The 13,585-nt window shown below is 40.2% G+C and overlaps 1 protein-coding gene across 21 annotated transcripts in view; it reads right to left on the minus strand.

The window, feature by feature from the left end:
- Positions 1–596: 596 nt before the first annotated feature.
- Positions 597–13,585, minus strand: part of LOC141973985 (transducin-like enhancer protein 4) — a 99,177-nt gene continuing 86,188 nt past the window's right edge. For 19 of the 21 annotated variants that reach the window (XM_074933122.1, XM_074933125.1, XM_074933117.1 and 16 more), the window contains 9 exons: positions 13,050–13,182; positions 12,622–12,815; positions 12,360–12,436; positions 8,438–8,687; positions 7,165–7,412; positions 6,014–6,161; positions 5,280–5,430; positions 3,955–4,031; positions 597–2,305 (listed from right to left, as the gene is read on the minus strand). In XM_074933122.1, the coding sequence (XP_074789223.1) occupies positions 2,198–2,305; positions 3,955–4,031; positions 5,280–5,430; positions 6,014–6,161; positions 7,165–7,412; positions 8,438–8,687; positions 12,360–12,436; positions 12,622–12,815; positions 13,050–13,182 (1,386 nt within the window). In that variant the 3' untranslated portion in view covers positions 597–2,197. Of the gene's footprint in view, positions 2,306–3,954; positions 4,032–5,279; positions 5,431–6,013; positions 6,162–7,164; positions 7,413–8,437; positions 8,688–12,359; positions 12,437–12,615; positions 12,816–13,049; positions 13,183–13,585 lie in introns of all 21 variants that reach the window. The other 2 variants (XM_074933135.1, XM_074933127.1) reach the window with 2 other exon arrangements.

The raw sequence follows: 13,585 nt of genomic DNA on the forward strand, positions 1-13,585 counted from the left end.
CAACACCACCACCCTTCACCCCCCAATAGGGTATAAACGAATTTCCCTTAGTTCACTTTAACCTCTGTCTTAACTCTGTGGAAGCTTGGTTAAATTCTCGATCTAAAATCAACTGTTGTCAGAAGCAGCCTTTCCATGCGCATGAACAGATTTTGACTCTGGATGGGGAATTCCAGGTGTGAAGCTGCTTTGAATAGTTTAGCAGGCACAGGTGTAGGAATCGTCCCCGGTTTCACACTCTCCAAGTTATGGGATAACATAAAGCTTTGTATCAGATGGGAAACTACACAAACGGGACGTGGCAAACTCTTAGGTGACACAGCCAAAGTCTTCTGACTGATGCCTCCAAGACTTCAGAATCACTGCAGTCAGGTAACTTGGGAAACTATTAATTCATTGATTTTGCTAGCTCGGAGAAATTCTGTTAAACTCTATATTGGCTCTCAGTCACAAAACTGCAAAGCATCTGTAGTGGCACGGCCTATGACTGAATGCCTGTTGTCCTTACAGACAGCATTCTGCACACATAACTGAGATCATCACTCACAAAAAGAATGAGGGAGGGGAAAACAACAATAGAAGAATGCATCTGAGAAGTTACTTATGTTTAATGCTTAAAAGTCTGAATGCACAAACAATAATCTACCATTATAGAAGTACTGGTGGTCAATACAATGCAGTAGAACTATGTACAATGACACAGTTTAGTATCAAAATCTTTCTACAATGTAGAGTATTACGAAACTGTTAATGACATCAAACACTAAGCACTTAAGACACCATTTTTTGCTACCACATTTGGAACTTCAATGAACAGTCCATTTTAACTTGCAGCATCAATCCATTTCTAGTATGAAATTAAGTAATTTTCTACTTATACAATAAGATTTATCTACACGGGTCTTTTGATTTTGATCCATAGCAGCAAAGGCACTGTACATCAGCAGATCCACAGACTTAAAGATTTTTTTTAAAGCATTCAAAAAAAAAGTCACAGATCATAGTTTAACAGCAACAACAACAACATAAAAAGATAACACGTTGTCTCTGGCACAATGGCTCAGTCTGCGTCCGTTTTAGGTCAATCAAGACTTGGATTGAACTGCTGGCGAACAAAGCAAGTCCTTATCCCAATGAGAATCCATTCCTTTTTGTATGTCGGAATGAGTACTCTTGTAAATCCTACCTCAGAGGTCATTGCTTTTGTGGTTTGTATATTGGTAGGCATCCATTCTTATTTCAGTGCAGTTTCCAAAGAACATATCAAATATTTTTCATAATCTCTTGTAATTGAAAAATTGCCCAAAGACACATATCCCCATTTTCAAGGAAACATTGCAAAAGTTTCCAGAAGTAGCAAAGGTGATTCTTTGAGGCAACTTATTGTACTCTCTACAATATAACAAAGAGAGGTGTTTATATTAAAAAACCTAGATTGACACCAAAATGCTTTATGCTTATCAACAGAAAAGCATTGAGAACAAATCTGTACACAAGATGCTATATTAACATTGCAAATATATAAATTAGCACATTCTTACTTAAAGTGAATTTAATTTAGATGTGAACTGAATTTGCCATTTATCACAGGCATGTAGATTACTGGCTACAGTTTGCAATTTCCTAAGTTTCCAAGACTGTCTAAAATAGTTAAGATACAGCATCTTCCCACCAAATAATTATACTGTAATAACACTTAGAGGTCTCATCCAAGAACAGGACTAAAAAATATAACAAAGTTTATTTTTTTAAATAGAAACTACAAGTCTATTTAGTGTAACTTTTATCTCCTGAACATCCTTCTCCAAGATCCCCAATTCATCCACCTGAAAAAAAAAAACAAACAAAGTATACAATGCACCTTTCAAACTAAAGCCGGGCCAGACAGCTTTATTTAGTCAGTTCATTGTTAGAAAGCCTTCTTTAAACAAAATAAATACATTACAGCTATAATACATAATGAAAGAGTCAAGTTCACTGTTAAGTATGCTTATTTCATCTTCTCCCAAGTAGACATCTGACAATTTGGTATCACAAGTTCTTAATGAGCATACACAAATCAACAGCAAGTTAAGAAGGTAAAAATAAATCCCACAACTGTGATGAGCATTTAAGTTCTCAGTTTAGAAAGAAAAAAAAAAAAGGATATACAGCAAAGTGCTAGGAGAAGGAGTTCTGTCTGCATTCAGATTTGTCTCTAATAAATAACTTCATAGACTGTAGCTTTCTTGTCCCCAGAGCCAGTGACAATGTATTTGTCATCCACAGAGATATCACAGCTAAGCACAGATGAGGATTCTTTGGACTATAAGAAAGAAAAAGAACAAAATAAAATTACATCTCTACAATCCTTCAATTCAGAAAGTCCTGAAGATTAATTGGGAAGAGTTTATAAAAAGGGAACACACTGAAAACTCATTTAAATATCAGTACTGGCAGCTTTGTTACAAGACTATTTCTCCAAACTTGTTCCACCTAAAGCTCTATGGCAACAAAAAACAGCAGCAGAAAGGGAAGTGAATGTTACAGGCCTAGAGATAATCTATCAATCAAAAGAAAAGGAGCAGTCCTTCCTATACACTTTACAAACAACAAGCATTTATCAATATTTTATACATTAGTTTTTGCATAAAAATGAACGAAAAGCCATCTTCTTCCCTTTTTTGTCATAAACCAGAAATCCATATGGAGAAACACTACAAAGCCCTACTCACCCACAGGTATAAAACAAAGAGACTCCACAGAACTAACTCTATTTTCTCTCACTATTTCCCGAACACAGAAGAAAGAAGCCTTGCACAAAGGAATTTACATTATCAGGGAGGATGTAAATATGAAAAGATACTGTGGTGGAATAGGATAAGCAACAGTGTACAGCAGGTGAAAGACAGACAGGATACACCAGGATGCAGCAGCTCTGTCTCCAACCAGCTTTTCTGTCTTCTGTGAGATGATGTATACATATTGTCACCTTTTACTTGCTGTTTTAGTGCATGTTTTCTCTACATAGCATATGTCCACATTCTTTTCTGCCTGTCACTGAAAGAGCTAAACACTTACCAATCATGCTAAGCTTTTGACAAGAATTCTCTGCTGCACTGCACGGGAAGTTTCTTTCTCTACCCTTCATTAAGCAAGCTGCACTGGGGTTTTAACATCACTTTTAAGGCAGATGTGTTCTTGTTAGGATGATTTGGGCTTTCTATGGGAGGTGCTTCTGGAGCTGAATAGTCTTCACTCAGAAAACTCAAGACCTCAGCTTTCTCATGTCAAGACAAACTGTATTGTCCCCAAAGGCAGAGACATGGCAGGTTATCAGTACAGGTGAGACCTGACCATTTAAACCAGAACATCAGTTAACTTAATTAAAAAAATTCCCGTCCTAGAGATACCTGTAGGGGAAAGAAGAGAAGGACATGCCAAAAATGCCACTTTTCTTTAATGGCATTGAAGTGCCATTAAAATTGGGCACAGATGGCATAAGGACAGGAGAAAGGTTATGACTTCCAGTTACACTCCACAGGGCTCCTCCATAAGGAGACAGTCTTCAGGCTCAGGAGTCTGCTTGTCCAATCCATGACTACACACATCTCATCCAGGCAAAATATAGATGTTGAATATGACATTCACCGTTTTAGTGACTTTTTGGACCTTCAGTGCATGCTCAGCTAATGACATGACTTGGGTACTGTATTACAGCAATACGCACAAGAAGGTGAAAAAGAAGGGTATTAAAAACAATTTCGGGTTAAATGGCTACTTTATTGTAAGAGCTAAATTATTCAAACATTAGAAAGGACAAAAGTCTATCTCTAATTACAGAAAAAGTCTAGGAACATAGTAATTAGCCAAGAATTTCCATTTAAAAACTCCTTAAGCTAATGACAGACCCTGAGATGTGCAGCTCTACTGCACTGCAATGTATGTGGAAAATAGCTTTTAGGAGATTATTACCTGGAATATACTGGCTCCATAAGGTGTTCTCCAGGCATTAAGAAGATTATCTTTTCCAGTGCTTACAAACCATTTGCCTGCAACAGATTGTTTAAATGTTATTGTTGCATTTTGTTTTCGAGGCATGCACCCCAAGAAACAGATTAATCATAAAAACAATATATTCACACATTCACGGAAGACATATACAAAGATCAGTCACATTTTCATCTGGTTGCACTATGATGTTTGATCACAACATAAGCAGTTCACGAAACAAAGCAATCTTAATTTTTGTCCTGATTTGACTGTGTGGTGGGGAGGGGGCTACAGCGGTGGTCCCTGTGAGAAGCTTCTCTGAGCTCCCCCATCTCCAAGTCAGACCTGCATTTGCTCCAAGGCTGGGCCAATGAGTGACAGTGCCTGAGCCTCTGTGATAACGTATTTAAGAACGGGAACCTGGGAGTTGTGGTGGGAGTTGTGAGGAGAACATCTGTGTGCACACCGAGGTCACTGGAAGAACAGAGGAGAAGGGGGGGAGGTGTGTGTGTGTGCCAGAGCAGAGACTCCCCTGTATCCCCTGGTGAGATGGCAGGGCCGCCCCCTGCCACCCATGGGGGTCTACGGTGGAGCAGATGCTGATTCGCAGCTGTGGGGGGCCCCACGCCGGGACAGGTGACTGCACCAGAAGAAGGCCGGGACCCTGTGGGAAGAAGCCCCCGCTGTTGCAGTTCAGCGCTGGGAGGATTGCCACACGTGGGGGTGACCCACACGCCCGTGGGAGTGACTCGTGTCGGAGCTGGTTTGTGGGGGACTGTCTCCTGTGAGAGGGGGGCTGCGCTGGAACAGGGCAGGAATGCCAGGAGTTCACCTCCCCCGAGGTGGAAGAAGCGGCAGGACTGACCACAGCCCCCACTCCCTGACCCCTGCGCTGCTGGGGAGGAGGACATAGAGATATGAGGAGCAAAGCTGAGCTGAGAAGATGGGATGGGTGGGAGAAGTTGTTTTCAAGATGTGGCAATGGTTTAATGGTCCTACTTTGTTAAGCATTGTTGTTGTTACAGTCTTTTTTCTCTTCCCCTAATGAGTCTGTCTTTCACCTGTGCCTTAAAGGATGAGATCATCCCTCTTTGTCCTTATCTCAAGTTCCTGGGTCTTTTTCTTCCATCCTTCTCAGTGCTGGGGGGAAGGGGGGAGTGAGCAGCTGCATGGTGCTCAATAGCCCTCTGGGATCAAACTATGACAATTTAACATCTAATTTTTCACTATACCTCTACTTTCTTTTAAAAGTAATCTTGAATTAATTTCTCAAGGGGGAAAACACTTGTACAGAAAGATCTGCTTACCACAGTGAGCAAATTTCAGTGACAACACACAGCTCTCATGAAGATGCAGCTGATATTTGTCCGGTTTAGTAACATGCAGCACCTCAACGTTACTGTTCTCCATTCCCACCGCCAACCACTCACCAGTTGGGCAATAGCCCAGTGAGAAGATCTGAAATTAGAACAGCACATGCTTCAGTCACTAAAGAAATGAGCTGGAGATACTCAAAACCAACTCTTGCTACACTGATAACACTATGCAAAAGCATTTTGGTCTGCTACAGTTTTAAAAACATAATAATCCAATTACTACAGTAATCAAGAAAAAATCAGTCATGTAAACAAAGCTCAGCTAAAACTGTAATAGTAAAGCATTGAATCAAGCTACAGAAGTTAATGTCCTAGCTTATCTGACAGCATTTAAAAATATTTTCATAAAATATTTTTGAGCAAGAATCTATAGAAATGGGAACAAGATTGCACACAAGAACACTTTAGTCTGGCAACTCTCTATAAAAAGGATTCTCCACTACTCTTACAGAAGAAGTACTAATCTGTCAAATAATCATAATCCAGAAAGATGTTTAGCTGACACATAAAAAAAAAAAAGAAAAAAGAGCATGAGACTGAGTGAAAAATTCTTTGGTTGAGCCTGCTTTTTTTGCTTTAAAAAAACCCCAGCAAAACCCAAAAGTGCTTGTTTAAGAGAACCATGAGAGATTTTTCTTAACATGCCAAAACTTCTAAAACTCAACCTGTGATGTGAAGTCATGTTGCTGTAGTTGTCTCCCTTCTCTGAGATCCCAGGATCTGACTGTATTGTCCAAGCCTCCCGTCCATAGTTTGGTGCCATCATTAGAAATGTCAATACAGCTTGCTCCATCTGTGTGGCCTTGAAATTGCCTAAATATATTGAAAGCAGACATGCACATTCTCACACTGGAAAAAGTTGGTTCTGAGCATGTATACAAAATACCTCCTTTTGCTTTCAGTCCCTGACATGCAGCCATTAAAGACAACAGTAATGTAGATTCCAATAGCGATCTGAGATTAATACAAACTCTCGGACGACCACATGAGTTTTGTGATGAATTGATGAAGCAATCAGGCCAAACAGCCAAGTGCTAATTTGATTTCAAAAAGCACACTTTATGAGTCAGATACTCTAGGGATCTTTGCTGCTGACTGTGCGATACCCGCTATTCAACTGAAAATACCCTAATCCCCCTAAAGGAATGCAGCATGATTGTCAAAATTCACTTAGTTTAAGAAGAGTCTGCAGGTCACCAACACAACTGGAAAAAAGTAAAGAGCAGTCTAAATGGGAACATCAGGGAATAAAAGTCTGCCTTTACATGCACTACTTGTATATTACATATAACAACAACCACACAGCCCAGTGCACAGAGAACCTCTGTATGACTGGCTCCTAGCTTACTCTACATTAGTGCTGAGTAGCAACTCCTAAAACGCTAAGTTTGCAATGCGGTAATTTTTTTCTGTACTTTACTCTACTTTACTTTACTTACTCTTACTTTACTTTACTTTACTCAAGACGTTATTTGCTGGAGCACCAATTAAAGAGATTGGAGTGTGAACACCATGTATGGCATGGAAACAAAGAAAACCATCTGTTCAAAGAACATACTGCAGTGTTAACATCAGCTGAACTTAGGAGATTAAAGTTATGGGCTGCTCAGCAGACCTGGAATTATGAAACTCTCCAAACCTATAAATAATTATATATACTTTTGTCAAGGTATTACCGTAGCTATTGCCTACCAATGCAATACTGGAAGCAGCTATGCACACACGAGGGATAAAATAGCATATGTATGCAGAAGACTACATAAGGCCATGTCTAATTAATTCTTCACAACCTGATGATCCAGTTCTGTCGACCTACCTTACTAAAGTCTGGTTATGCAGATCCCACACTGCAATGTTCCCATCACTACAGCAAGAGAAGCAGACCTTGGAATCGGGGCTGATAGCTAGGGCATAGCAAGCTGGAGCAGAAGATGTCAGCTCTGCTTTGATGCGAGGAGTTGGAGCTGCCAGGTCCCAAATGGATAACGTGCTGGCTTCCCCACCAACAATCAGGGTGCGGCCATCGGGGAGCAATCTGCAGGAACGGATGTAGTTATCTCTGTTCTGTGGAGACAGAAGCCATCAAGAGATTACTCATGAGGAAAGGAAAACAGCATTAACATGAGAGCAGAAATCCATAAAAGTATTGTATTCCCTCCTGGTTTTAATGAGCCATTTATACTTATGACAATGATAAAGTGTATTAATGCCAGAAAATTACATGACATTAGGGAAGTACTTAAACTTGATCTACAAAATTCAGTAGTGAGAGATATTTAATCTTAATTAGCATCAAAATGCAAAGACCTGAACCCAGCCCCAAACAATTCAAGATAGCTGTATTTGACAGCTTGTGTAGAAAGTTACATTTTCATACTCTGTTGATTTCAGTACATTAACCTCTCGGCATGGGGGAGTACCAAATTCCCTGCATACTCCCCCCACCTCTGTTCCAATGAGACTTGCTGCCACCATCTAGGAGATGTCAGAGGAAAATATTTGGGCAATTTTCTTCATTTGTGTAGCAACCTGTGTAGCAATTCATTATATGTCTACATGTGCTGCAGAGTTCTCATTTTATTGCCTCTGTAACAAGAAGCAACATCTTACCAAGAACTGGTGAATGACACGAGAAAAGCTGCTAACAGTGGTTCATCTTGTTAGCACATTCAAATAATTTATGAAAACACTCAAGGATATTTTTTAATTGTCACATTAAGACAGGGCAACGCATTCACATACATGCATAGACACAAAATGTGTGACACAATCTTCAAATATTCTTGGAGAACACAGCTGCAAAACAGCAATTTTTAGCATGACAGGATATCAAGCTTTAAGATTGCCAACAAATGCCGAAGTTTATACACAGTATTTGCTGTGTTGTCTTTGATCTTTCCCCATACCAATACAATTTTAGGATATTGGGGAGGAAAAAACACAAGTATGACAAGGAACATACTTCAAACAACAAAATTACAAATGGAATTAATATCAAGCTTTGATACCAATTGTATCTTAATAGTGTAATTTCAATTTTAACACAACCTGCTATTTTCTTCCACTGTCAAATGCTGCTGTTCACCTACCAGGCAGTCCAGCTGAGAGACAGGGCTCTTGTTGCCAGGGTGGCTGATGTCCCAGACTTTGACACACCCCTTCCCACCCGTGTACACATGTCTTGTGGGGTTGCTGATGGTAACTGCACACACAACTTCCCCGTGGTTCAGAGTGTTGATCTGACGGGCATGGCGAGGGATTCCTGGACCGATGAGGGCATCAGGAGGGAAAGGAACTGGCTGCATCTGACCATCTGCACTTACATGAAAGGAGTAAGCTCTGAGGGGAGAAAAAAAAGATAGGGAGTGATTTAAGAAGTTTTTCTTCAAACCTATTTAAGAAAACAGAATTAAAGGTGTGTTTCCACTGCAGGCATTCAGATGATGCACTCAGCTCCTTTTGCGATCTTTTTTATCATGTGAAGAAGAAATTATTCACTTATATAGCATGGCTGTCAAAGCATAAACATAGGTACTCTTAATGTGAAAAGTCAAACACTGTCTATAATCAAATGAGCTTTTACAACTCATGCAGTGACGATTTCTGGCATGACTGAGGATACACAACAATACTCTTAAACCTGGGGCACAGGGAGACCACTGTATACAGAGAAGGGAAGGAAGGTCAGGTCAGGGTTCCCTGGAAGACAGAAATAGTTGGCTGGCTGCTGCAGAGCATGGCAGGTGGCTGAGTGTCAGATGTTTGGTGGCTCCCTTACTGACTCTAAAGTGCAAATTTTAGCTGGACTGTTGCCAAGCTGCTCCAAATGCACTGAGGGTCCCACACCCTTCAAGTGAAACTGCTCAGCACTGTACCTAAGGGTGCAGTGAAACCTCCACCATCAAATAGTTAAGTCCTCCAGGCATGGCTGCTGACATCTGACATGACAGACAAGCAAAAATGTAGTGGAATTTTCTTCCTTCTTTTGGCCTTGCTTTTTTCTTTTTTTTCATTTTTTTTCCCCCTGTGTGGACCTGACACAATGACTACAAATCCCAATTTTTCTTGCCAGAATCAGAGTCCTCACTGAGAAAGAATGTGTTGTGTGACTGCCAGTTATGCCACCTGTGAATAACCTATCAACAGCTTCATCTCAAAATATTTTCCAGGGAGAGCAGTTGTGAAATTGTCTGTTTCTGAGATGTTTCTTGACACGTCACATCTATTACAAGAGCACAAACTTTATAAGAAGATTCACCTATACATACCAAGGTATGCTTACAGGGAGGCTTTAACTTCCGTAGACCCAAAAAATCATCACAGTACTGATAAAAAATCCAGTGTCACAATGGTTGGATTAGAAGAGCTCACAAAAAAAGAAATCATTTAATGAAAATACTTAGGAAGATCACATCCTTAGCTGTTGCTTCAAAGTCACTGAAGAAGGCAGTCTTCAGAATTCAACTCCTGAATTTGTTAGTTAAGATTCATAGTGCATTAAAACTAGGAACAGTAATTTTCAGTGGGACAAAATGCAACTGCATTTTCACCTTTCTGCCCTATTCCCAGAGCTTTACACACTCTTCTCATTCTGCGCTCCGTTTCTTGTTCTGGCAGGTCTGAGTGACAGATCATATCATCATCCTCCATTTTTTGACATTAAACACATTCAGGAGAGGGTAGGACAGATTTCTGTGGTTGTCAGAAGCAGCAAACTGCTTACATGAGTAGAACTACAGTTCAATTATCACTGCAGAAATCTGAAATATCTTCATTGTTATCTCCCTAATTCCTGTTTGCTGCAGTAAGATACTGAAAAAAGCAGCTGACAGTCACCTGAAATCTCTAACAAAACACATGGAACTTCATTATCATCTTTTCTAATTTCTGTATGCAGTCACTCTCTGCAAAGCCATGTTAAGCACTGAGTGTATGATACTTTTATCAGCCAAAGTGAATTCTAGCATTCTTAGAAAGTATACAGTGAACATTTTTTAACAATTGGAGAAATATAAAGCTTAGATCTGGAGTGATCTGTGACTACATTATTCTCATTCTATTCATTACTTCATACCAGTACGTATGATTAAATTGTTGCTTTGTTGCTTGGTTTGGTGATTCGGTTTTGTGGTTTTAGTGGGTTTTTTTGTTTGTTTGGTTGTTTGGCTTTTTTCACTCTGAGAACTAACACTGCATGTTGCCTATCTGAAGTTACCTAAATATCTTAAAAATATCTGACACTATGGACATCTGGAGAGGACTTTTTTCTTCTTTTCACATTAGCTACCTTTTCTATTTATATATTGTATAATCCAATTAATATATCTCCAAAATGAAAAGAGTTACTGGAGGCCAGATCCCTGATGTGTTACATGTTGCTGGTCCATTTCAACAGACACTCAAGAGTGCACAGAATTTACACAACTTTTGCTCTAAGGGAAGAGTAAATGAGAAAGCAACAATCCTGAATGATAGCTGTGAAAAGCACTGCACTTAAGATGAAGAAAAATAAATGCAATCATGCTAAAACAACAACAGATTTCAAAGGTTTCAGGCCCTATGGCAAACAAATGACAGTTACATTTAAATGTTTAAAACAGTCATCAATATGTCAACAACATTCAAAAACCTTGGAGATGCACCAGAATTAAAATAGTCTGATTTCAGCTTGCCTCACATTTTATTCCCCCCCCAATTGTAACATGAGTCAGGTGTCAGCAGGTAGGTCTCTGCAGCCCTGGTATTGCCATTTCTCAGACCACAGCAAGCGAAGCCTAGCAGAGACAGTCATCCTCCACCAAGGATGAACTTGAACCCAGTGAACATTCAAACATTAGGTCAAGACATTTCTAAGTGCCTGCTGCATGTGGAGGATTAAAATCTGTGCCCCACAGAATTTTTCATGCAAGCAGCTGGTCTGGAAGCTGCTGCACACCAATTTCCATACTCACCTTATGCAGCCACCTAAAAGGGTGGCGCAACTATCAGGAAAATCAACTTGAGGTGGTTAACTAGTGTGTGATGTCTGAGAGATCTGGACATGGTTTATGACTTGTGTGACACACGGAGTTACAGGCACTAGGACTGATCAGTTGTTACCCTGCTATTAATCCCGTGTGTCTGCAAGCTCACTGGCAGGTAAGCATATGTATTTACTCACAGCCATGCAAGTGTATGACTACCCCCCAAACACTCCTCCAAAAAGATGTTCATACATACAAGAATGAGAGAAGGAATGGCACAAACATCCCCTGGCCTTCAAACTCTCCAGTATTAGCTGGTCACAGTTTCCCAGAAATGTTACACAAGATGTGGAACTGGAGGACCCTTACATAATATCTGGATCAATATGGTTTTCATTGCTGTTTTATTTTTTCCCCTCTCTAATTCAAGAGAGATGTGAGCAGAGAGTTCTTCATATCTGTGTAATTCTTTCTCCGAGGCTCACAACAAGTAAAGCTTGGTAGAGCAGATGACCTTTAGCGGTCAGTTCCATCAAGGATGAATTTGGACATTATGATACAATAATTCTTTCCAGTATTTTCAATCAAACAAAACATTTCAGTGTTTCTTTCTCTGCACACTGCTGTTTATAGCAGCCGATAAGTTTGCAAGTAATTGCAAGGCTTTTGTGAACAAATAATTCATTTTCTTAAACTGAGAAGCAGAGTACAGTAGACATGGAAAGCCAAGATCTTGTTCCATTTGCATTGCCATATAAGACCAACCAGTAAGACTCAGTATGTAACACCTTGAAGTTCAGCTCCTTTTTCCACTAATTTCTGTCTCCTTTACTCTATATCATCCAGTCCTTGTTGGCTGCTATTAGTCTTCAAAACAAATTTACAAATGCAACTTTAAAATTAAACAGTGTTTCTCCTGATCTTGACAAATAGTTGTATTTATTTCTATTCACATGATAGTTTTCAGTAGCTAAGGGGAATTCCAATTGGCAAAGGAAAACAACTCCAACAGATGACTGACCTTTAAAGTTGAATGTTTGATACTTACGGTTTTCCTCCTGGAATGCCTGTGAGACTGGGAGGGATTCCTGGGACTCGCATGTGATGATGTGGATCAAAACCAACCTATAGTTTCCCCAAGCAAAACAAAAAGGTGTATTAAAGATGTAGTTAGGCAAAAGAAGACTGTTTAATTCATGTTCTCTGTAGCACACTCTCCAAATTACAAAGAGAATGAGATTTAACCCTGCAGATCTTACATTCAATATAAACTGTTCTGAACACCAAACTTAATAGTGGCAAACACTTACCACTGGGGATCTCCCATAAGCTGCCGCTGCTGCTGCTGCTGCAGCTGCTGCACTCATTTGAGGGGAAATATTGTGTAGACCGGCGTAAGCAGCTCCAGGGCTGGTCAGCTCCCCATTCATACCAGCATGTGGCACAATACCAAATGGGGTAGGATAAGGACATGGCACTGCCATAGGTGTCCTTAAACCTGAAGCTATCGAGGGGGAAAAATAAGAGAGAAGTCACACAGCCAGCCCAGACCCATCAGATAAAGTATGAGTTTGGCAAACAGTAAAATATATACACTCTGTATTAAAGTGCTGAAGAACCAGCTCAGCATCCAGTTTAAGCAGCTGTAATATACTGCCTGATCACTGTAGATTTAAAGGGACCCTGGTTAGGGAAAAATGGCCACCATTTCACACCGTCGAAATATACAGACACTAACCTAGCGGATCCACACCTGGGGGTTTGCCAGGCACTGGCCTCAGTCCAGGGGTGGAATTGCTGCCTGGAGTAGGGGCATCAGTCCGTGGAGTCGGGGTATTTGATTTAGACACAGGAGTGGTAGATTTCTCATTCTAATCACCAAAAAGGAAAAAGGAAGACAGTTTGTTAGTTATTTTACTTTTTTAGCTAGTGGCTGGAAAGAGAGCCGATGACACCAGAGTATGTGTGATTATTAATATTTAGCTTTTGGGTCTGGGTGTCAACAGTCCCTGGCAATAAAGAGAAGCTGCAGAGACACTGAAAAAGATGGAATGGCTTTAGGAATTAACTACAGCCTTCACAGCTTTCCTCTTTCGGAGCACTTGTGTGATTCAGAATGAGGTCAATGACTGTCACCGTCTGACAATTACACTGGTAGCTTATGTGAAATCTATCAGAGGTCTCACTCTGCTCACTGTGGACTTGCTCCCATTACAACTGGGTGGACAAGAAGAGCAGAAAAAGACCCCACAACTGACCAACAACTCATTCCTC

Source organism: Athene noctua, chromosome Z (assembly GCF_965140245.1).
Source record: "Athene noctua chromosome Z, bAthNoc1.hap1.1, whole genome shotgun sequence".
Taxonomy (NCBI): domain Eukaryota; kingdom Metazoa; phylum Chordata; class Aves; order Strigiformes; family Strigidae; genus Athene; species Athene noctua.